We start from the raw sequence: 25,433 nt of genomic DNA on the forward strand, positions 1-25,433 counted from the left end.
AGAGAACCAAATGAATGATAAAATAATGAAGTAAAAGATCATCACAGGTAAAAAAAAAAATTATCCCATTACATTTAACTGAACTGACCCCAACACACTCTGTAATTTATATTTTAAACTGTGCAGTACTGATTCTGGTAATAATTTTGTGCAATAATTCAACTGTGCAATAATTATTTAAATATTTAATTATTTACACTGTTGTATATATTGTGATGCACATATTTGTACATAATTCTTATTTCTGATTCTGCCTCTGATTCAATGAGAGAAAGTGAAAACCTGAAGTTTTAGCGCCATCTGCTGGACAAGAGCCAGACAGGCACAATATCTATTATCAAGGCACTGCAATATTTCTTATGATAAACTATTAATAAAACTTAATAAAAATATATATTATCATTTAAGCAAAAAAATAAAACAAAATATTTCTACATTTTTACCACTATCCTGCAGTCTGTAGGCTTGATGGGTAAATGGTTTGTTGTGGTTGTTGTTTCCTTGCTCTACCTGTTCAGGAACACATGTTGTGTTTTCACATCAGTCAGTTAGAACATGATGTGCTCCATTAAAAGCAGACGTACAGTACAAGGTGTATACAAGGTGGTTAAAGCTTTACAGCCAATGAGAAGAGAGGAGCTGAACCCTTTAACAGCCAGCAGCCCGCATTCACTGAGAGACGAGCTGAGAGGACGGCTTCACTGTTAGTTTCATTCATTCATTCACTCATTCACTCATTCATTCATTCACTCACTCATTCATTCATTCATTCATTCATTCATTCATTCACTCACTCATTCATTCATTCATTCACTCACTCATTCATTCATTCATTCATTCACTCATTCATTCATTCATTCACTCACTCATTCATTCATTCATTCATTCATTCACTCACTCATTCATTCATTCATTCACTCACTCATTCATTCATTCATTCATTCATTCATTCACTCATTCATTCATTCATTCATTCACTCATTCATTCATTCATTCACTCACTCATTCATTCATTCATTCATTCATACATTCACTCATTCACTCATTCACGCAGTCATTCATTCATTTTCTTTACCTGTTTCTTCCTGTTTATGGTCACAGGGGGCTAGATCCTATCCCAGCATGCATTGATGGCATTCATCCATTAATTCTCTTTCATTCATGCATTCACTTTCATTCATTCATTCATTCATTCACTCACTCACTCACTCACTCTTTTATTAATTCATTCACTCACTCATTCACTCACCCACCCATTCATTCATTCATTCACTCATTCACTCATTTATTCATTCATTCACTCATTCATTTTCTTTACCCACTCCTCAGGGGGCTGGATCCTATCCCAGCATGCATTGGCCAGAAAGCAGATGTACAGTGTTGACAGATTAATTTTATTCTTTATTGATTTGAATTCATGGATGAATGAATCACTGAATCAATGAATGAATGAACAATAGCAGTTTCATATAACAATACAAAGTCAGTCTAGACTAAGCAAAAGCTGTGGGACTGAATCATTGTTGTATCAAATTGCAGAAGATAAAATATTAAAGCAAGCTGGTTTTCTCAGCTGTCTGTAGAATTTGTTCTTGTTGGCAAATCTTTTCTCAAATGAAATCAAAAGAGGATAAAGGATAAGGATAAAGCCAAGACTCGGAGCGGATTTTAACTTTTTTTTTTTTATTTCGATCATGAGAAACATAATCAAGGACAAGGAAAAAATATCTGAGAACACAGATTCAAACATAATCGAGCTCGTGAAAAGCTCTGATAAAGCAGATACTGAAGGTCGTCTGAGAAAACTGAACACCCGGGGGGGAGGAGGGAGGAGGGGGAGGGGGGTAGAAAAATCACACCAAATAAAGGAACAAATGAACAAGAAAAAAAAAAAAGAAATAAGTGCTCCGGGTTGGGTGAATACATTCCTCTAGGCCAAATATAGCCGTAAAACTATACATACATAAGCAATCTACATAGAAGCCGCTCCGTCCTCCACTGAAACTGAACTGGAGGACGGGGAGCACCTGGTGCAAAAGCAATCAAATAACTGAATAAAGCATATACACTGCTGTGGGTCCAGGTCATGCACACAGCTGATCTGGTGGAGGATAAACAAAAAAAACAAAAAAAAAATAAAAATTCAGGTTGAGGTATTTCAACTAAGCGGGAGGAAAGTGGAAAGGACTGAAGCACCCTTTCACATCCTGACAGGTGAGTCACAGAAAAAGAACCTCTGAGGATTTCCATAATGCCCATGCAACGCCCAACGACTCTGTTTGGGCTCATTTTGGTAATAGTGTCGATTTCTGAATATATATACTGCTTATATATATAACCCTTTCCAAAATACACAGGAAATATCTATGTAGGAAAACAGACTGTACAAAAAAAACAAGAAGAATAGCTCTGTATAAACATTAAAACCTTTAATATATCAATATATCCTTTATACTGTATTCTTTTGGTCTTGTAGTAAAGAGTACTAAAGTGATTAGGTATTCCACAGTATAAGACGACACCACTCACCCAACGCACTGTGTTTCAAATATACATCGTATACATTCATCTCTCACTCGGCCACCGGGGGGCGGTGCTCATCGCTGAGCTACACTTCGGAAATAGGACAGAGAAAAAAAAAAAAAAAAAAATACACAAAAACGTCATGCATTCCAAAGCCATAAAGAACCATCTATTGCACTGAAGTAGATAACAGAGGAATTTGGATTCCTGTATTGAACAAAAACACACAAAAGGAAAATCGAACAAAACGAGACGCGAAGATGCGAATCGCTGTGAAAACCTCGTAACTCCAATTTCTTATCGGGTTTTAACTTAAATTGAAGGATTTCATGTTCCTCAATGAGTTGAGAAAATACGACATGAGAAAATATAACAAAAATACGAGAAAAATATGAGAAAAACACAAGAAAAATACAAGAAAATACAATACTGTGCTTATAAAACAATTTCAAAACCCCATTGGATAAACTAAAAAAAAACATGGCAGTCAATCTGAAAATGAGGCTGTTTTTCTCAGTTCCTGAAAAGTCGAGATTTTGGAGATGCGCGGTTTTCACTGGGCAGCGACGCAAAGTGTTTTGTTAATGCAGTTTGACCAGCTTTGTCCAGAAGGAGAGTGTTTTGGACTGGTAAAGTGTCTGGGTTTCATTCATGCAAAAAATAAAGAAAAATGTACGTATTCAAAGTCTGTAGTGTGTGTGTGTGTGTGTGTTTGACTCCAGGACTCGTCTAACTGTTCATGTACTTATTGCTTTAGGTTCCAGACAGCTCAAATGGAAATGGCACCAGCCAGCTCTTTCTGTGTCACAGCCTCTGTCTGCCTCTGCCTACATAACACTGTCATAACGCTGCCATATGGTCGGCATAAGGGACGTGTGACATAACCCATGGTGCCACCTCACACAAAGCAAGGGCAGCTTTCTGTTTCTCTGTTTCTGCCAACCTGCAGAAATCCACTTCACATGGATGTATCCTGCATTTGTACTGCAGGGAAGCTGATTTTTTTTTTTTACCATTATACAGTGGAAACAAATTAGTAAAAATGTGAAGGAAAACTATAATGTTCTCAACCAAGTAGTTGTCAGATCATTCCTTGTAACTTCCAAGGATGAGAAGAGAGTAAAAGTTGATTTTTTTCCAAACTATTCCCCTTAGGGAAGGAGCAATATTTTTTTTAGTGTGGATTTCTACAATGTCTGCCTCTGTATTTCTGCCCAAACAGGCAGTGGCAGGTTCCAGTATCAAGGCAAGATAAGGATTTTCCAATTAAAGTGTGTACAGTGGCATGGTGCAACGACTTAAACATACAGCTTATCTCTAATACAAAAAGACAAATTAAACAGTTTTGGAACAGACAGGTATAAGGGAAGGATATCCAATCCCTCAACATGTAGTACATACATTTACCAAATAAAGGGAAGGTAAGAGAAACCGTAGAAATATGGCAAAACAATGTCAGGGATGAGTTCACCACAGAAACAATATACAAACACTGAAAATGTCACATTTATCAACAAAGGCCCAGTTCATAAGCACAAGTACTATAAGTCTAAATTTACCTCAGATAGTGTTGAAAATACAGTTTGTCACCCAGAGTAATGTGGTCCGTTTATGGCATCGTTTCAGAGTGGCAGAACAAAATGAAACTCAGCAGCTGTTTTGTTGTAAAGAATATCAATTTTTTTTTTTTTTACATGAACCCGAGCCGCCTGCGGAGTGAGGAAATGCGCCTGGGGGAGTCAACGGTATTTTCAACACCCTGTGCGTATGAACCTTCTGCCGTGGAAATGAGCACACTAACTGTACATGTACTGAAGCAGTCGTCTAGCCTGGTCTTGTGTGAACGAAGAAAATAAACAAAAGGAGGAGGAGGAGGAGGAGGAGGAGGAGGAGGTACACATTCATATACACAGTCGTCAGGGGGAGAACGAAGGCTATGGTACAGCACGAGCCATAAACACTATGTACAAATCAATAGGTATGAAAACAACCTGTGAGGTCGTCAATGAGAAAATAAACTGTGAGCGATTGAGCAAAAGTGGGAGTTTGTTTTTGCTGATTTCTCTCGTTTTTTGTTGTTTTTATTTTACAGAAAGCTGTACTTCTAAAGTGCCATAACCATACATAGGGGTGGGGGTTGGGGGGATGGGGGTTGATTGGGGGGGTTGGGTTGGGGTGGGAGTGGGAGTGGGGATGGGGGGGTTGTGTGGGTGGGGTGGGGGGTGGCAGTTTAGTAACTCTGGGACAGCTAAAGGTAGAAGTCCATGAGGAGAGTTCACAGGGCGAGCAAGGAGATTCTCAAAGAGTTGTGTGTGTCTTTGCATGGACTGTATATGTCTTTGTGTGTGTGTGTATAGGTGTGTGTGTGTAGGTGTGTGTGTGTGTGTGTGTGTGTGTTGCGCACATGCCCTGGTGCACGTTTGGGTTCTTCTCCTTTCATAACTCTGAATGAGAGACATCGGGAACCGGAGCAGAGGTGGCAAAAGGATCGCTGGCGGAGCAGGGGAAGTGGGGTCATCATTCTTGGTGTGTATATGTGTGTGTGTGTGTGTGTGTGTGTGTTTATATGTGTGTGTGTCCTCACAGCGGCCCGTGCTGTGACTCGTACTTGGCCAGGATGTTCTTGGTGCGGCCGAGCTCTTTCCTCAGGTCGGCCACCTCCAGCCTCAGAGCCGAGTTCTCCTTCTCCAGGAAGCCGGCCCGGATGGCGATCTGGTTCTCCTTGAGCCGCCGTGCGTCCCGGGACCGTTTGGCCGCCATGTTGTTCTTCCTGCGCCTGGCCCAGTATTTGTCGTCCTGCTCGATGGACACAAGGGAGGAGAGAGGGAAGTTAAAAGGGAAGCTTCAAAGGAAATCAAACGTTGGAAAGAAAGAAAGCAATTTGAGTGTGTTCAAAATTAAAGGTGCCACATGTAGCATTTTAACATCAATAAAAGAAGCCAGTCAGCCTCTATCAGCCTCTACTGATAGTACTATGCATCCTCCATTGTTTCTCCACCTGGTGGATCTGGAGGGAAATCTGCTGGATCGCTTTACGGCACAAAACAGGAAGAGGTTCTGTTCTTCCAGAGCAAACGGAGCTAAAGCTGAAAGAGTTTCTGGCAGCAGATGGTGGAAGGAGGGAAAGGAAGATGGAGAAATCACTTCCAACATGTTGATCCTCTTCAGGGAGGGGGAGGGGGGGGGGGGCAGGAAGCAACGGGGCTGATGGGAAATGTAGTCTTAATGTGGAGAAACACTAGAACTACTACTGGAGTGAGATAGAGGAGATCAATCATCTCCACCATTTGTTTATGGTAATTATTCCAAGGTTTCATATATTGAGGTTTAATAATGTAACATGTAGCAACTTTTAAAAGGAACACAATAAACACAATAAACAGACTTCTTGAGCAACACTTTGTGGGTTTGGTCTGCCCAAAGACTTCATAAGGATTGCGTGCCATCCCCCCCCCCCCCCCCCCCATCCATCGTTCAACCCCCCCTCCCTTCACCACATACTGTATGTTTCCCAGACAGCGCAAGAAAATAGAGAGAAAAACACGAGATTAACAAAAAACAAGAGTGAATGGAGACCCAGAGCTGCAGCCCAAGGCCATGCAGACACAGCACATCGGTTTCCATGGAAAAAACATCATCTAGTCCACAGAACCGCAGAGGAGAACCAGTCTGCAGGCTTTACATCAAGCTGTCTCATCCATCCTGTCCTGTTGCTGTGCATTTCATGCTATTTATTATTATATAACCTGCTGTTATTCTTTGTCAGTATTGTACTGCATTTCTGGGTCCATTTAGTTGTTTGGTGTATTTTTCTTCTTCTTGTGGATAACTGGCCAATCGTAGACGAGGTGACTTCACGTCCAGCGTATTTCCAGCAGCGTATTTCTAGGGGTTTCTTAAGGATAAAGAGAGAGATCTACTCCTGTCTGTAGCAGCTTTGTACTAAACCCTTCAACATCCGACTAATAGAACTTTGACCGTTACATGGCTACTATAAACAGGTGTAATCCCTTAAATTGTTTGTATTGGGGAGAACATAAACGAAGGTGGATCAGGTGGAGAAAAATACCTCTTTGAAATTTTTTAGAGGCTGGAAAAAGTGGAGTTGACATCCAATAGCGGCCGAGACCAAGACCAGTCCAAGACGTCAGAAAAGAGGTCTGGAGACCGGACTCAAGACCGAGACCGGACTGTGTTTACGTCACTACATGAGTTGCCACTTTTGATGTCTCGGACTCGTCTCGGTCTCGCGCCTATTTTGACTTTTTCCTTCCTATCTAAAATACCTTTGTTTATTTCCCCCCAGACCTACAAGCAGTTTAAGGGATTACACCAAGACAAATTTGTATTTGACCAATACAGCGATTATGATTGTAAAGCTTTGACTGAACAGCCTCATGTCCAGTGTTGTTTCTGCAAAGGGCCTGTAGCCATTAGTGAATTACCAACGCTCGGGTGTCTACACTCGGCCGAGCCTCCTCTAGTCTCTCCAGAGCCGCTTTCACAATCAGCTTTCAGCAATTCATTACTGGACCGCGGCCACACATGGATCCACTTTTATTTGAACAAATTAAAAGCCAAATCCCCTAAGCCTGACCCTGCGGCGGTGGAAGCGGGGAGAGAGAGAGGGAGGGAGGGAGGGAGGGAGGGAGGGAGAATCACACGGTGCCGGTCCTTCATTCATTCTGCGTAAGCTTCTTAACGAGGAGGACCCGCCCCGCTGGGAGCCGGACGGGGCCAATGGGAGCGGGACGGCTGCAGCTGGTCTCTGTGTGACGGACGGGCGGATGAACGAGAGACAGAGAGAGAGAGAGAGAGAGAAAGAAAGAGAGAGTTCTCCTCCCCACTCATTCCACCCCGGTTTGTTCCCCCAGAGTGGCTGTGGCGGTCTAAGCCGACTGTAATCACGGTTAATGGTCCGCTCCGCTCCCCGCCGCACGCCAGTCACCAAGCAACGCAACCGCAGGGAAAATAACGATACCCAGAGGTCTGACTGATCTGAGATGAGACTATGGAAAAGCAGCGGGACTGATAAGTGCCTCAGCTAGCCAGAATGATCCACATGTAAGATAACGAATCATCTGGCAGGATTTCGCCCCAATGATCGCGTTATTATGAAGAGTACACATGTCAGTAAATAAGTATTTGAAAAGTGAGAAAACTGGCTGAAAAGTGACACCTAGTTTGACCAAATGATTCATGGCACAAAATTTAAGCACATAGTGGCACTTTTTAAATGAGAAGTCTTGGTAACACTTTCTGCTATACTTCAGAAATATTGAATGATTAAATTGAGGTATTGATTTTTCTCCCCAAAAAATAGATTGTTGCAAACTCTTCATTTCTGCTTGCTTTCTGCTTCTAAAATAAAACTATTTTTTGTCACCAGGTCAATTTTGTAATATAATTTCCAACCAAAAACACTTGAAGGAGACTTCCAAACTCTGAAGAGAAGCTTACAAAGAGCGCTTGAAGGCAGCATTGATACTCGTGTTGCATTACTTCTGATTGGCGGAGATGACTACAAGCTTTTGGGACTCACTTACCCAAAATACAATGAGAACTAGGGCAGGGACAAGCTACAGTAGAATGAAAACCGTCTTCAGGTTGTGTTTTAGGTACAGAGTGTGTATCAGTGGTCGGAGACAGAGAACCAGCTCCAAATTACCTTCATATCGTCTGGGATGAAGATCTTGCGGGCTTTCTTGATCATGGGCTGCGGTTTCAGCTCCTCAGCCGAGAACTTGCGCTTCCTCGGGTCGAACATTTCCTGTCCCGGGACGCTGGACAGCGCCAGGTCGGCCGGGTCGGGCTCGTAACCCACCGGAACCTGGATGGACTCTGGGTCGATGGGGCTGGGGGTGTTTCTGGAGGTGGGGAGACCTGGAGGAGAAGGGGGGAGGAGTTTAACATCGCCTTATTAGTCCACAGTCTGTCTAATGTTAAAGAGTTAATTGTTAATTGAGGAAGACTTGAAGGAAACCAATTAAAGTAAAGCATAAACATGTATTGATTTAACTAAACCCCAAACCCAAATCTGTGTAAAGCCTGACATATAAAGGTAAAAAGCATGTTACTGAAATGGCCATCTGCTATTGGCTGATCTTTGGTGCCCGGTGATGTCACCACCTGTTGTACTCTAGAGGGTGACATCATCACCTGGTTTGGGCTTTAGTTCCTCTTTAATATCAATACACGTTTATGGTTTAATTTAATTGTTTTACTTCCGGTCTTCCTCAAGTACAATCAGTATGGAAAACATTTTACAAATATATAAAAAGAGAGAAAGAAAAAAAAAAAAATGAAGTGTAGATAGTAGGGTTTGATCGATGTGGGTCGCCAATATTTTGTGCCAATATTCAAAATACAAAAAGATAAAATATTCCTGTGGCCCAGGAATGATGATGTACGATGCAGAAGTGCTAGGAAAGGAAATAAGAGTTTGTGGAAAGAGGTAGAGAGGATACAGTAGATATTTTCTAAGCAGTAAATCTGTTTATGGAGACATAAAGCAAACCCATCTCCACAGGTCAGTGTTGGTGAGGTTAACTGTCAGATAAAGCCTGAAATAAAAGTGACACTCAGTGACACATTATAGTCACTGAGTTTCAGCATTGGACCGTCCAAACACAGTGTGGCCGCAGTAACACTCTGGAACCAGCAGGTGGCGACAGACGCAGAGCTAAATCTGTCAAAGACGCCTGTCAGTGGAAACACAACTGGAGCCAAAAATGATGAATTCCCTCTGCTGAATGCAAAAACCCATGATGGTGTGAAAGTGGATGAATGTACGCACTACAGCTGACGCACCGGGACTATTCTGCGCTAAATATTCGACTCCACGACACCCACGCTGTTTTTTTTTTAAATCCCCTGAGCTGAAGTGTGACACATACTGGAGGTAAAGCAGCTCAAGTGCCCCCGAGTGCAATTTCCAATTCAGAAATCAACCCTGACCCAGCTAATGGACGTATTGGCTACTCCACATCTCTCTCTCTCTCTCTCTGTTGTCTCTCCTAACCTCGTCCTCCCATCACCCCCTTCCCTCTCTCTCTCCCTCTCTCTCTATCCATCATTACTCCGCACATGTTTTGCATTGAGTGGGCTGCAGTCTGTGACAAACTGGTGAGAGGAGATGGAAAACGTGGGCAGCCTTCCTGCTTTAACCTTGTGAAAATGTGCAAATGTACCCATCCTTCTCTCCATGGTTATCACAGATTTTTTTTTTTTTTACTTAATTAAAGGAGAACGCTGGTGTCATTACAGGTTATAAACTGTCTACATCTAGCTTACATTTCCCCCAATCATGTTGGAGTCCAGGCCGAATGTAATAGGGATAAGACAATATATCGAAATTCAATATAGCGCAATTAGCAATTGGGTCAGAAAAATGAATCATGATATTAGCTCCATTTTAGCTCCGTTGTAATAATCACAAACGAGACACTTGACCATCACAGTTTCACAAGCTCTCCATCCAAATTATATTATTGTCACTTTGTAATGACATTTTTAAATTGTTGTTTACATTCTAGCGAGCCAATGCCATCGCTAGAAAGATTGTGTGACATTTATAACAACCTGAAACCACCTCAAAACTAAAAAAAACCCACTTAACTTGAGTGTCACACTGAGAGAACTGCTAGTGTCAAAATCACTTGTGGCAGCTCAAGTTAGCTGATTTGCATATTTCCCAGCCATCATTGTGTTTCAGTCTAATTTCTCGAAGCAGTTTTTTCCTTTCGTTTGGACAACTCACTCAAGACAGACATGCGTTATGTAACTCCTGTGGGTGTCTTAATTAACACATGGTTAGAGTTTGAGAAAAAAGAGAGAAGAATACCAACTATTGCTGAAATTGGTATCTATTTAAACCTTGTATACTCTCTCTCTCTCTGGTGTTATAGATGTGTCTGTGTGGAAGTTACAGCTCTGTAGGCGTCTCAGTGCTTTGCAGTTCTTATCGATTATGTAAAGAGCTTTTCCAATCCTCAGTGATACAAATGGATTCACCAATTGAATACAACAGACACCCACTCTTGCAAAATGATTGATAGTAAAAGGATGGTAGGTAACTTAGGTCCACACTTTGACGCACTAAACCCTCTGCCATTCATTCTTGTCCAGTATGAAAAACAACTTCCACAGAGCGAGAAGAATCCATCACCGGAAACATGAAGCCAAACTTTCTGTTTTCTGCTTATTATTTCGTCGTTGCTGAGTCGAGTGTTTTCATATCGTTCCGCTCTGCCTCCTGTCAATCAGCTGACACCCACGGCAAGAAATGGAAGAAGCCTCCTCCGAGAAATAATCCCTCAAAAACATGTCGCCTCTAAAACTTTACTTGTCACATCCATGTCTTGTTTTTTTTTTAATAAGGGTGTCTTTTTTTTAAGCTGGGACAGCAGTTCATTTCAAGCTAAGTTTGACACCGTGAAGTTAGTATTTTAAAAAATCGAATTACATACGTATTGGAAAAACGACTGCTGGAAATATAAACTAGACGTAGACAGAAGAAAACGGACTACAACTCTAAATGCCGCTGGTGTTCTCCTTTAACGTCACTGCCACTCGTCAACGCCTGCAGCTGTATCACTTGAGATTAAAAGATGAAACGGTGGCTTCTTCTTCCCACGGCAGAGAAAAGACCCTCCCGATGCCTACTCTTCAGAAAACACTTTTACGACTAATTAATAGAGGGCACTGCAAATTACCCTAATTAAGGTGTCCAATTACAGAGGCCCTTTGTCATGTATCAGGCGTCTCTCGGTGAAGATCTAATTAACCCGGCGTCGCACGAGCAAATGCCGCAATTAAGCCAAGAGTGAAGCAGAATAGGAGCTGGAGGCGCAGCAGGGCCATGCTGACATGTGTGTTCGTGTTCCTGTACTTCTATCTTTGTGAGAACCAGTTTGAGTTTTAAACCTGCAGAGTGAGGACATTTTTGCGAAGTTGGGACATTTTTACGAAGTGGGGACATTTTGGCCGGTCCTCACTTCTTCAAGGGGCCGTTTTAGGTTTAGAGCTTGGTTTTAGGGTTAAGGTTAGAATTACGATTAGGTTTAGTTTAGGGTTATGGTTAGGGTTGGGCATGTAGAGGTGAGGGTTTGGTTGGTTGTGTGTAGATGTTTACCCAGAGCTCTGACCACAACTGATTCAAAGAACAGAAAGGCTTTTTATCAGAGCTATCCAGGTTAGGCACTGGCCATCCACTGTAAATAGATTGCACCTCGCTCCTTTTGTCTTTGAAGTAGGAAGTTGATGAAATACACTGGGCTTGGTTTTTTCAAATTTGGAGCTAAATTTCAAAACACATGATCAGTAGTGTACCTCAGGATAATAGGATGTTTCGGCCTTCGAACACTAATGTAGAGGTGAGGGTTAGGGTTAGGGAAGAGGGAATGAATGGAGTCAATGGAGAGAGAGAGAGAGAGGGAGAGAGAGAAAGGGCCCCTCTACGCTACGAGCCCCAGCAATTCTTGGAACTGTACTATTTGTTTTTCCCCTACAGCTGGCCGTGCCGAAGCAGCCATTCAGAGGTCAGGGTCAGGTGGGAGGGGCAGGGAGAGGGAGGGAGGGAGGGGGGCACAGACACATGGATCGTGTTCAATAAGGTACGTGGGTTGGGATGGCAACAGGGAAAGACTGAGATGGGAACGAGGCACTTTGATGGTGGGTTAGTTAAGATAAGAAAGAGAGGGGAAGGTAATAATCACCAAAGAATGACGATTCATTCAAGATGGAGGGCGGAGGAAGGGCCCCTGCTGCGTTCCAGAGAGGTCTGAGAGTCAGGAATTCAGAGTTCCTTCTAGGAAAAAGGCAACGGGACGGCCCCTTCAAGTCGGAATTCCAAGTGGGAAACTCAAGGCAAGATGTCTCAACCCTGAGGTTTCTGAGACACAGTTGTCTGGTGTCATGTCAACACGGTGGCAAACACTGTAAACGTTACTCGGCATTACTTTTTAGCGTGTTTACAATCCTCAAAATACACTTAAAGGAGCACCGGGCAACTCTTCACATTGGCGGCACCAAATCGCAGCGAGAGGTAGCTGAAGAAAAACTTTCAGTAAAGTCAGTAAACTTTTTACCAACCCGGCCGGTCTGTGCTGCTTTATACCAAAGGAAACCAAAGAGACGAGAGAGGAAAAGATCGTCCAGCTTTCTCTGCTGCTGCTCAGGAGACAGTTTGGGTTTCACTCTTAGGCTTCGATTCATCACTTCCAGAATTTAATTTGGGCAAACAGGGTGAATCTACTGCGTCTTAATTAGTGGGGATAGGACGCTCCTCTCTGTTGCAGCCCTACTTTGTGGTTTAGACCAGTGATTCTCAACCTTTTTCATGTCAAGGACCCCTAATTTAGTCCACATTAGAGCCACGGACCCCAATTTGATGAACTTTTGTCTCTTGGACCCAAATCTGAGAATATTTTGTCCAAAAGTCCAAAACTATCTGTAGAGAGATAACAGTTAAACTATGATCAAAATAGTCATTCTTCTACATTCTCTAATTGTGTTAACTTCTTGTAATTAAAATAATGCTGAAGTTTAACATTCCATGAATTTGCTGGGGACCCTCTGGAACCCCTTCAAGGACCCCTGGTGGCACGTTGAGAACCACTGGTTTAGACTGATAGGACTGATGCCACTTTAAGTTTGATTTTTAGTGTCTCATGACCTTAAATCTATCAAAACACTTGTGTGATACATGGTTAATTCTATCAAAACGTCAGCTGTTGCATGGGTAACAGTAGGCCTGCTTTACACTGGGCAAAGAAAATCTCGTGGGCGTCCATGTTTTTCTGTCCATTTTTTCCGAGGTTGTAATTACAACCTATACGTTTGGGATTTCCGAGTTCCGTCTTTGAATGCAGCGCGGGATTATTATGATGGGGATGATACTTAAAGAGCCGAGGAGCAGGTGGGCATGTGTCTCACTGCTTCAAACGTGACACAAAGCTCGACATCCACATGTGAGTCTGTGTGTGTGTGTGTGTGTGTGTGCGCGCGTGTAACTTGAGCACACTTCATCTGCATGAGCCGCTGGACCGTGGTTCCCGACGTTTCCCATGGATCCGAGCTTCTCTTTCATCTCACTCGCTCCGGAGGTTCCAAAACACGACACATCCCACATTTCTACGTTATTATTCCTGTCATCCTTCCCACGGTTGCCTCACCGTACACCGCTGACTAAAATGACTAAACCATTCTTATTTTAAGTGCGGCAGAACTGAGGCGAGTAATAACCTGCTGTTTCAGTGTCTATACATAGCACCGTAATCTGTGGCATAATCTGGCATATTTGTATTCCCACATGCCCTGTGACCGTCCGGGAGATAAGAGGACGGGAACAGGCGGGGTTACCCAGGGTTCACCAGATAATGAAAAACAAATAGAGATGAGAGAGAGAGAGAGCGAGAGAGAGAGAGAGAGAGTGTGTAGGGGGGTCTTGAAAAAACATAAACATCCTTATCCTGCTAATTAGACAGAGGCTCAGCTGAAGCACCTCTGACACACCAGCAACCCTCCAAATTTCCCCATATTACGTTTTATTCAATCAAAGTCAAAATCACTATTTGCCCTGCTGCTGTAAACTGTATTTTTATGTTTTTGTGAAATTTGCAAAATATTTATGCCTCACAAAATGACTTTTCAGTTGGTACCAGTGTGATATTGGCCTTTAAAGAAATGTGTTTTTCATTGTTTTTGCTTCATTTAAAGGCAGTAATGTCTCCCAGAGTTTCTCTACCATTGACTAGTTGTGGTGGGTCACTCTGCTGACACTAAAAAACATGTCATCAGTCTGGGTTTCAGTGGAGAGTTTTAGTGTCCCATGATGCTCTAAATGCTGTTTCAGTGGCTTTTCTGCCCTGACAAGGAGACAATTCTGGGTGGAAACACTGAATACTTGTGAATTTTTGGCATGAAAATTGACAAATTTGAAGTTACTGAATATATGAGAAATATCACCATCAGTATCGGCCTTCAAAAATCCATATCAGTCGACCTCTAGTAGCAGCTATGAATGCAAGATTGCTGTAATTTTCAAGGCATGGGCCTTCGCAGACATAAGTAGTCTCTCATTGAATGAGCGGGCTGCCTAACACGTTCAAGCCGTGTGTGTGTATCTGTGTGTGTGTGTGTGTGTGTGTGTGTGTGAGAAGCGGCAGCATGATTAGTTTATGTAAACACGGCGCTGGAAACTTGACTGCAGTTGAGGAGTTTGTGTGAGTTGGCCCTCGTTCACGTGAGGGTTCCCGCCCCCTGGCCTAGATCTGGAGAGAACACTATGTTCTTAAAACACTGAGCTCATGCAGGGACAAGCACAACAGCAGTTCCCTCTCTCTCACACACACACACACACACCCTCTCACACGCACGCACACACACACACACACACAAGTAAGTCACATGTCTGTGCATGCTGTGAGAGGACAGTTTTTTTTTTTTCCCTACACATGAGGAACACGGATGGAGTAAAACAAGGAAAAAAAAAAGGAAGTTCTTGCCTTCACACATATATGCACATGAGGACAAACATGCACACACACACACACACACTCACTCAAACCAGCACAACATCTGTCGAGGTGTTGAATTTGACACTTATTTCACTCATGGTGTTTGGGTGAATATGCTTTCCTCACCATTCTTGCAGCACTAAGTAAGCTAGCGTTACTACTGATACAGAGCCAGACAGAATCCCCTAATGTGTTGTTGACATCAGACCTGTGAAAACCTTTAGTGTTAGCATGATCCTAAACACACACTTTGGATCTCGACTCACCTTTGTACCATTTTCAGCCCTTACCTAGCACTCTCTGGCCCTGATAGAGTCAAGGATTTGAACTTTGTGCTCATTGTTCCAAGGAGTTAAGGACATTTTCTATGCGTGATGAAGGTCCCATAAACACAAGATCAGCCCACAGGATGGTGGAATAATGCACAAAACCAACCGCCAAACATCCACCGAGTGTGAAAACACTTTTGTCCAATTGTTAAAATGTCACTTTAAAGTGGCAGTGATTGTAATTACCTCCAAGGTTATGTTTTTTTTTCCGTTTGTCTGTCTGTCTGTCAGCAAGATATCTCAAGAATTTATGAATGGATTTCCATGAAATTTGGTGGATAGATCAGCCTTGGACCAAGGAGCAATTGATTCGATTTTGGTGGTGATCTAGATCTGGAGTTTTCACCATTAGACAATTGGGGGTTTTTTTAGCCGTAACTATGAAACTAAAGGAAAGAAACTAAAGGATGCTGAGGTTTGTTTGCTGGGTCAAGAAATCAATTTAACTTCAAACTGAAGTGATGGGACTGATGTGTTTGGGTGTAACAGCAAGTCGGAGAGTCGTTCAGCGTGGGCGGAGGTTTGCGCTCTCCAAGTGTCTTCTAGTCGGAGAGTAATTCAATTCGACGAACTGGTCATAACTGATTCCTCCTCACACGGGTCAAATAAGACATTTCAACACTTCAGCCAATTGATTTTCTCACTGATCCCGAGACGACGTTCAATACTTCTCTGCCCTGGGAACCTCCTGCCTGATTGACTGAGGCGTCTTCTCTGTTCGTCTATCACCACTGATAACACCACGAGGACAAAGGTGTCGAAAGACTGTCCTGCTGCTGCATGGTTTCAGCTCAAACTCATGATGAAAGAGACGCACGGCTCTGCTTTGTTCACTTTTCAGTAGGTGGGGACAAACAGCAGGACTGTGGTCAAACAGGTATCTGGACCTGGTGTGGTACCTTGAAGTGAAAAAAACACTTCTAACTCGATTCTTAGCTCTGATTTCTCTTCAACGATTTCCTTTTTCTAGCACTTGTAGCTTACATGATCATTCTCTGACCCTTGAACTCCTCACTATGGTTTGCTTGTAACGTTGGCGGTCTCGGAATCAAAGCCTATTCTACTGTTGTCACTGTAAGTCGTGTCAGCGAAATGCCTTAGATATGAATTGTCGCTGTCGGGTGAAGACCTCACATCTCCCAAATGTCAACTTTTCAGGATCTAAGACAAAATAGCGCTGTTTTAGCTTGACCACCATGCGTTTTTGAGTTTCTCCAATGGGCTTTGAAAGGATTGGGTTGAGAGTTGAAAGTTGGAATGTAAAAATGTGTGTTTGTGTGTGTGTGTGTTTGCACGTCTCTGTGTGCCTCTGTTACCTGCTCTTGCCGGGCTGCTGTGCAGGCAGTTTGGAGACACCAAGGTTGTGTGTACAGAGGTTGTGGCACGGTTGCTAAGGTCCATCACTGAGGGCGATGGCGTTGCCGGGGCTTGGGGCATGATTGGCGGCTGGTGCTGAGCGTGCTGTTGGTGCTGGTGGTGCTGGGAGGGGCTGGAGGGGATGCCGTTCTCCGATAGGAACTCCTCCAGGTCCATGTACTCCAGCTGGAAGTTGTCTCCATCGTAGGGCAGCGTCTTGTCCCACAGCGTGGGGCCCAGGAAGGCCGACTGTGGGGCGCTGCGCTCCTCCTCCAAGTTCTTCTCCTTCTCCTGCTGCTCCTTGTTGAACGCTGCACAGGGAAGGGTATTTTTAAATTAGTACATACCTAAAAACAACACTCGTTCACAAGGACGCGTTCACACCAAGCATGTTCTGAGCACTTTATTCAAACTCCGGACTGTTTCCTCCTTTAGTTTGGTTCATTTGGCCAGGTGAAAACAATGTTAATCCTTACTGAAAAAGTTAATTCCCACACGCACAGATCATCTCTGCATATTTTATTGTTGATGCTTCCGTCTTTCGACCTGAGGTGATCTGTGTGTGCAGGAATTTACTTTTTAGAAAGCATTAGCAATGTCTGGATATTTTCTTCCTTGCATCCTGAATGCAGTGGTGTGTGTGCTGTCAGGTGAGAACAATGACATTTGAACTCTGGTGCCATTTGAACACCAAACAACGGCACCGAGACGCCGCCGAATATGAGTCTCAGGCCTCTAACAATGAACTGCAGAGACCTACAGGAAATTACCCCAAAACACAAGGTTTTATGGGTATAAAGAGATGGATATTGCCATCTGATAGCCAGCAGTTACTCATGCTTGTAAAGCTTGGCAATATAAAATGAACCGAGGGCAAACTAAAGCTAAAGTTACAGGGACTGGAGTCAGATTTGTTTTGACTCTCCTCCCTTCGCCAAAATCTCTAACCTGGCAGGATGACAGGTCACCAAAACTGTGTCCAATAAATGACCTACTTGTGAGTCATGTGACTTTTGTTTACAAGCCAGTTCGCTTGTAATTGGGCAGCGTGAACCTAAACTTTAAACTTTTCCACAATGGCTTGAATCAAAGAAAACAAACTATAGTGATCGCACCCTTTAAAGGTAAAGGGTTTCTGGGAACCTTTTGCAGTCATAGCAGAACCCCTCAGGGTTCCTTGAAAACGGTTCCTGGGGCAGCAGGTGGTGCAGTGAAGGGAAACCAAGAAGGTTCAAACCCCTGTGAGGATCCATCCTTCAGCATGACACTGAATCCCTACCACCTCCAGGGCTGCTGCTCTGTAGCTGACCCCGACCACTGACCTCTGACCTCGCCACAGAAAGATGAATCTATTATATAGAATTAAGAGCCCCTTCGTAACGTGTTCCTGGAACCCGACAGTACTTCGAGGAACTCCTGACATATGGAAACCTTTCAGGGATATTTTTTCTCACGCTGAACGCCACGGTTCTTATTGGATCCCTGTGGATCTTAGGAGAACCACTGGTTTCATCAGGAATACCAAACAATCTACTTGTGCGTTCACGTGCTGCTGGGAAAGTCCGACATCTGGGACTTCCAAGTCGGCTGCTAAACGGCGTTGCATTCACGTGCTATTTTGGCGGAAAATCGCTAAACGCTAAACAATCATTGCCCTCCTGCAGCTTAACAAATTAATTTAACATAATTTAAACACATTTTAGTCATGATGGTTAGTTAACTGCATAGGTGCAATAAACGTGTCTTTAACTGACACAAAACTTGATTTTTACATCATGTTGAGAGGGTTAGTAACTCGGAAACTCGGGTAGCAAATTTTCTCTGACTTTTCTGACTTCATCATCCAACTTTGAATGGTTCATGTGAAATATCCAAAAAATAAATAATTTTTTTTATTTCTGATCTATCTGATAGCATGTGAATGCATTGCATGGCCAGGGCAGTAAAGGTTTGTAGTGAAAGGATAAAGTCACAGCTCAGTGACAGTGCTGCAGCCTATACAGACACTTTCTGATCCAGAAGCAGGTGACTGGCAGCATAATCAACTAAGAACTGTGGCTGAACAGCTCAGAGACAGACTGTAGCCTCCATTAGCCCTTTTTGCTTCAAATTTGTAGCTTGTAAACACTTGAAATTTGCATTAAAATGGGCATCATGATTTGGTGAGAGTGCAGAGTAACACTGGCTCATCTCCCGTCCAGCTCTGACAGCCTGAGGAGCGGCGGGAGAGTCGCTGTGCCCGGCAGAGAGGCAACGCAGCATAACTGAAATTCCTCATAAATCAAGCCTCTTTAACGTCACATTATTAAAAGTCCATGCACACATACAACCTGTCAAAGATGAATAATGTGAACTAATCAGCTCCAGGCTTGAATGGGTAATAAGAATAAAAAATATAACAATCATAATAACATGTGGAGAATCTACCAAATAGCCAATTAAAGGGCTGTAACCATGCAGAAACAAACTACTGGCTACTCTAGTTTAGCTGCAACACTGTTTTATTTTGTTTTTTTTATTTTTTTTAACTCACCTTCATGATGGAGAGGCAGCTTCATCGGGTTTTCCAACAGAGATTTGAGCACGCCGTGCGTCGCTGGAGGTAGAAAACTTGGATTTAACGGGATGGGATGCCTGGACATTTTCTCCATGGCGCCTTGCATGGACTGACAGTCGAAAATGTAAAAAAAAATAAAATTAAAAAAACAAGATCAAAATCTGCTGGTGTGTGGTAGTACGCCTCCTCGGTGCTGGCGATCGGCGAGGATAAACATGTGAAAAAATTAGAAATATAAACGTAGAGGGAAAGAGAAACTGCAGGATATAAGAGGTCGGATGCGACCCCCTTAGAATAAAGCCTTATAATAACCGGAGCGGGTCTGTTGTGGTTGCGTGCGGCTGTGGCAGACCGGGCTGCGGGAGGCGAACAGACCGAGCACCGATCCCATGTGTGAGAACGGAGGTCTATTGACGTCAAACCGTGAGAGCCAAGCTAGAAACACCCGCCCCTCTCTCCACACCCCTCCCTCTCTCCCTCCGTCACTCTCTCTCTCTATCCAAGTAAGACCAAGCCTGTTGAATGAAAAATCACTATAATATTCCGATAATATCCCTATAATATCCTTATAATATTCCTATAGGGACTGATAGTGTGTCTGCGGTAAACAATAGTGAGTTTATAGTGACTTTAGCGTACTTTATGGTACTTTTAATATCATAATATTCCTATAATATCCTTAAAATATTCCTAAAATATTACTGTAATATTCCAAAAACGAACGTATAGTGTGTCTGTGGTATTCAACATTGATTTTATAGCGACCTTATTGTACTTTATGGTATTTTTTCATCTTCTGTGGTATCGCTATAATATTAGCATTCCTATATTCCTATAGGGATTTTTAGTGTCTTGGGTACTCAATAGTGAGTTTATAGTCACATTATCGTACTTTATTATGGTTTATTGAATCTCCTGTGGTATCACTATAATATTCCTATAGTTATCGCGTCTATAGGATATAGCGGTTGAAGTGATAATTGTACTGTATGTTCCTCTGAATCCCAGTATGATGATCGCCCACAGGAATTATAGTTCACCCACCTTTTTTATTTACCTCTACACCCCGTGTTACAGACTATGTTTGTCAGCCCCCCCACGCGCCTCACTCAACCTGCTGTCATCCTGCTGTGAGCGGCCGCGGCTCTCCGCTCCCCGGAGAGGAGCGACTCTTTTGCGGCTGTCACGCTTTTGCGCACACGGGCGGCGCTCCCCGGCCCGGAGAGAGGAATGCTGCAGGTCACATGAGTGGGCCGGCTTGACCTAGTTTTATCCAATGGGAAGGCGCTCTGTCTCCCTCTAACCTCCTCCCCCCTCCTCCCCCCTCCTCCCTTCACAAGCCTGGTCACATTGAACCTCATGTGCTTTGGCCCGGGAGAAAAACAAATCCAGCAGGGGGAAAAAACAGAGGAGGAGAGGAGAGGAGAGGAGAGGTGGAGAGAGGATACAAGGAGAGGAGGAAAGGAGAGGAGAGGTGGAGAGAGGATACAAGGAGCGGAGAGGAGAGGAGAGGAGAGGAGGAGAGAGGAGGAAAGGAAAAGAGGAAATCGCTAGTGCCAAATGAACATTTTGTTTTAGGGCCGAGTCCTATAGATGATGAAGTGTAAAGTTAGTGGTTTGAGTTTGTATCTCCTATGGTATTACTATAATATTCCTATAGTATTCCTACAGGGACTTACGGTGTTTCTATGGTACTTAATAGTGAATCACACCTTATGGCGTTTTAATCTCCTATAGCCTATACAATAATTCCATATTTCCCATTATTTTAATAGGCTATAGGGATTTACAGTGTGTCTATGGTACTCAATAGTACTTCACAGATTCATTTTATATGGCTTAATATTATAGGAATATTATAGGGATATCATAGTGATACCATAGGAGATGAAAAATACTGTAAAGTACAACAAAGTCACTATAAACTCATTACTGAATACAAATACACACTTTATGAATATTGCAGGAACATTATTGAAATATTATAGTGATATCATAGACGATCGAAAAATACCATAAAGCACATACTATAAAGTAGCCTACAATAAAATAATAAAAATAGCCTACTATCAAATACAATAAGGAGATAAAAATACTGTAAAGTACAATAAGGAGATAAAATACTAGAAAGTACAATAAGGAGATAATAAAGTGCAATAGTGTCACTATAAACCCACTATTGAGTTGCATATAATAATATTTGGAAGGGATACAAGGAATATTTTAGTGATTTTTCATTGGGGCTTTAAAACACAGGAGTACAAAGTTTTATTTTAACAGTGAAAATCTTTCTTCTGTACATCTGTAATCTTCATTTAACTCTATCGCTCTGACCGCCTTCTGTCTCCTCTAGCCTATGTGAGTCTCCTCCTATAGGCTTCTGCAGCTATAAAGCACCATATGTGACACTATAGACGGAAAAAAAAACTATTCTGGGATAGTCTTCACGAATCCCTATCAGTTTCGCTCTCGTTAAAACTTCCTTGGCAACAGCGGTTGCTAAAGCACAGTGATGTTGTGATGACCTTTGCAGGGGGAAAGTAGGACAGGCCGGGAGCCACGCCCGCTCCGCCGCTACGCAAGAGCGGCCGCCGCGGTGACTGGGCCAGACGCTGCCCAGCACTGCCTGCTCTGACTCATTCATTTATAATGCACAGTTCATTTCCACAGTCCATTCTGCTGAGGACAAAACCATTACCTGAGGTTCACTATTCAATATCTGTCATGTCGCCTATCGAGGATTCTGTCATTAAGTCAACAGAGGACTCAGGCTGCCTGCTGTAACGCTATCGGTGGATGTTGGGAGCGTAGAAGTCGACAAGCCATAACTTTTATTTCCTTGCATGATTTTTGAAGTCTAAGTCCATTGGTTTGCAGAGATGGGAAGTAAAGAAAAAATACTTTGTTACTTACTTTCAAGTATCTGTGCTTTGTTTTTCTTTCACTTAAGACGTCTTACTTTTACCCACTACATTTCAAAAGAAAAATGTATACATTCTACTCACTACATTTCAGAGAAAAAAAGGAAAGAAAAAGGTGCGAACTGTAACCGAAGATGGTTCTTCAGAGTGATGCCATAGAAGAACCATTTCTGGTTTAAGTCTTAAGAGTCTTAAGAGTCTAAGGCAGCAGTTGCTGCTAAAATATGTTTAAGCTTGAATACCCTGAACAGCTGGGGACTTCTAAATGTCTCCAATTAAATTAGTTAATTTGATGAGGCGGTACCTCGGGACTACAATTAAATAAAAGTTTTTCTTTTTAGTTAGTGGTGAGCAGACTACACACACCCATAAACACACACACCCACAGCGATCATTTAATCCAATTGTGAGTGTTGTGCCTCCAATGCTCTGTGGCCATTAAAGTAAAGGCTGGTGTTTTTTAATGCATTGCTTACCGTCAACAAATCCTATGAAAATAACAAAATCAGCAGTGATTTTGTTTTGCCAACAAGTCTCGTCCATGTAGCCGGTGCCCAATGCAGCCATGTCCCAGCAGCCATAGAACTCCACTGTATAAAAAAAACGATTAAAAACCCGTCACAGAGCCATGCTGCTGCTCTGCAGCATATTTCATCATCATGATGCACCGGCCAGCCGACTTTTTCCTCACACAACTTAATAAGCCGGCCGTAAACACGTTTTCCAGCTCAGGGAAGTAGTTCCGTAGCACCGAAAATAGTCCCCGGTGTAATGAAGAATTTGTTTCCATTTGAATTTGATTTGGTAATAACTACAACAGCCTGACTTTTCGTGGTAACAGTGATTTTTAAAATGTAAACTATGTCTTTGTGAGCTGTATTTCAAAGTTTTTACCTTACAGTTGGAGCCAATGACTTCCGGGTTGATGGATAAAAACGGTACGTGGGAAGTCAGAAAGTAACGTGAGTAGAGCAAACACACTGTTGATTTTGTTATTTTCATAGGATTTGTTGACAGTAAGCAATGCATTAAAAAACACCAGCCTTATCCTTTAAAGGGTTGAAAATATGATTTGCATAACCAAAGCTGGCCCAAACGAGCTAAATCGGGGTGTTATGTACAATCTTGATCCTGCGCTCACCTCACCTCTTGAGACCCGAGATGACTGAGCTGACACACGCAGTCTTGGAGAACGAGACAGTTAATAAGACCAGAGAAGAAGAACGCTCTCAACACAACAAATAAAAGGAAAAGCAGCGAGGTTGGGAGTTATTTCAGATCCTCAGTTAACCTCAACCTCATCACCAACGCTGTTATGAGGTCCAGTCACCTCACTGGACTGACTGGCTGTGGTCTGATTGGCTCAAACGGCCTCGCTCCAGCTTTCTAATCCCATCCTGAAAGAATTGTTGCTGCAGTGCGTGACCTTTCACCTCTCCAGGTTGAATGAAGGAAAGAGGCTTTGCAGATTGTGTAACTTCTCTGTTGAGTCGCTCACGATTGTAAACTCTCATTTTACAAGCAAAGCATGAACACTAAACTAAGATATGCAGTGTACCTGCTGTAGCTTTCAATGATCTATAAATATCTTGTTTTTTTCCACAATGCTCATTATGAAAACCCCCTTTTCCATCAAGACAATGACATGTAATCATGGTCCCTTCATCTTCACAATACAAAGCTGATGAGAGCTTTCCAGTCCCTTTAAATGCCAATCAGGGATTTTGTTGAGTCTGTCATTATCAGTACATGGACATGAAGGGAAAGACTTGCTAATGGAAAATAATGATTTTGCAGCTTCTTTCCAGATCAGACCAGAACTCATAATACAGGCCGATTTTGCTCCAAGTGTTTACAATCAATACAAATACAAACACAGAATTTCTAAATTCATTTATAGTTCATGTTTGGTTCTCATGTACTGCCAGCCCCGAGTCTATTGATGTAGAGGTCAATAGACTCGGGGCCAACTCGCTGGCGCTGCTCAACGTTTTTTTTCACCTTATTTTCGCTCTTGTAATCTGATCCTAGGTCAGCCTAATCATCACGCAAGTTACACAGCGCTTCCGTGCGTTTCTCGTCTCGTCACGTGATCGGCGCTGATCGCGGGTCTTCTCGGATCCACTCGGGTATTACACATAATGATAAACAGACCCGGGACCCGCGGCAATTGACCATAATAAAACGTGGACCCGAACCCGTACAGGTCCCGGGTCGGGTCTCGGATCCTAGAGTCCGGGTAGACCCGTGAAGACCTCTACATTGATGAACAAGATAGCTGCACTAGACAATTTTGCACTTTGGCGGCCCCAAGTGGCAGCCAGAGGTAACTGTTTCAATTTTCAAAAGTTTGAAGGACTTCACTACCCAAAAATCTTGTAACATGATGTCAGTAAACTGCGCACTCCTCTGACCTAATGCTGCGTTCACTTCATATCAGAATAAGCGGAGGGATGGGTTGACGTCTCGTTGCTACAACTTGGAAGCGTTCATGTGTGTAACTCGTTTGAACGTCCACGTATAAAAAATCGACAAACTGCAGCAGATATCTCTTGTTTAGAGTAGAGTTGATTGTATTACTCTGAATATAACTGATAATTTAGATATTTATTACCTTGGACTGCCGACATCGGTGGATTTGCTGCCATGTTTGCCGCCTGTGTCGACACACTTCCACAACTCATCACGCCAAGTGGGAGATATCAGAGCAAAAAATTCTGACATGAGCAGTTGTTATCAGTCGGCAGCTCGTATTTACAGTAAATCTGATAAGATGTGAACATGGCATAAATATCTTCCTCTGAGTGTGGTGAAGAAGTTCGGCCATTGTTGGTGAGTCCAGCTTTCTCTGGACGAAGTGCTGCTCACTGCTGTTCAGGAGACAGTTTTGGATTTCACTCTTAAGTCTCAATTCATCTCTTCCTGTGTGGAGAAGATTTCCCACCAGTGAGCATACCAACACCAGAATTTAATTTGGACAAACAGGGAGAATCTACAGAGATGGGACACTCTTCTGTGTTGCAGCCCCAAATTGTAATTTATGCTGATGACACAGGTGTATTTTTACATAAAAATCTTGATTAGCTTTGAAAATTGTCCTCTATCTCAAAGACAAAATGAAGCCAGCAGCAAGGCAAAAGTGACACAAGGTACCTTGCTATGATTCTGGTTCGGTTATTGAAGTTTAAAAAGAAATTTCACTGCAATTCTTTCAGCAAGAAGGAAATGA

The 25,433-nt window shown here is 42.8% G+C and overlaps 1 protein-coding gene across 3 annotated transcripts; it reads right to left on the minus strand.

The window, feature by feature from the left end:
• Nucleotides 1-1,663: 1,663 nt before the first annotated feature.
• LOC139641355 (hepatic leukemia factor-like) lies at nucleotides 1,664-19,558 on the minus strand. 3 transcript variants are annotated; one of them, XM_071515691.1, is made up of 5 exons: nucleotides 19,260-19,558; nucleotides 17,442-17,452; nucleotides 16,687-17,026; nucleotides 8,192-8,406; nucleotides 1,664-5,319 (listed from the first exon to the last, which is right to left on the minus strand). In XM_071515691.1, exons 1-5 carry the CDS (start codon nucleotides 19,387-19,389, stop codon nucleotides 5,104-5,106), a joined length of 912 nt encoding a protein of 303 aa, XP_071371792.1. In that variant the 5' UTR covers nucleotides 19,390-19,558; the 3' UTR covers nucleotides 1,664-5,103. The 3 variants fall into 3 exon arrangements, with proteins under 3 accessions (XP_071371792.1, XP_071371791.1, XP_071371790.1); XM_071515690.1 differs by lacking the exon at nucleotides 17,442-17,452 and having other exon boundaries at nucleotides 16,687-17,037; XM_071515689.1 differs by lacking the exon at nucleotides 17,442-17,452 and having other exon boundaries at nucleotides 1,664-5,322; nucleotides 16,687-17,037.
• Between the last annotated feature and the right edge of the window lie 5,875 nt (nucleotides 19,559-25,433).

Source organism: Centroberyx affinis, unplaced genomic scaffold (assembly GCF_046629955.1).
Source record: "Centroberyx affinis isolate AG114_WGS23_722 - 3 ecotype Tasmania unplaced genomic scaffold, CSIRO-AGI_Caff_v1 ptg000365l_1, whole genome shotgun sequence".
NCBI classification, from domain to species: domain Eukaryota; kingdom Metazoa; phylum Chordata; class Actinopteri; order Beryciformes; family Berycidae; genus Centroberyx; species Centroberyx affinis.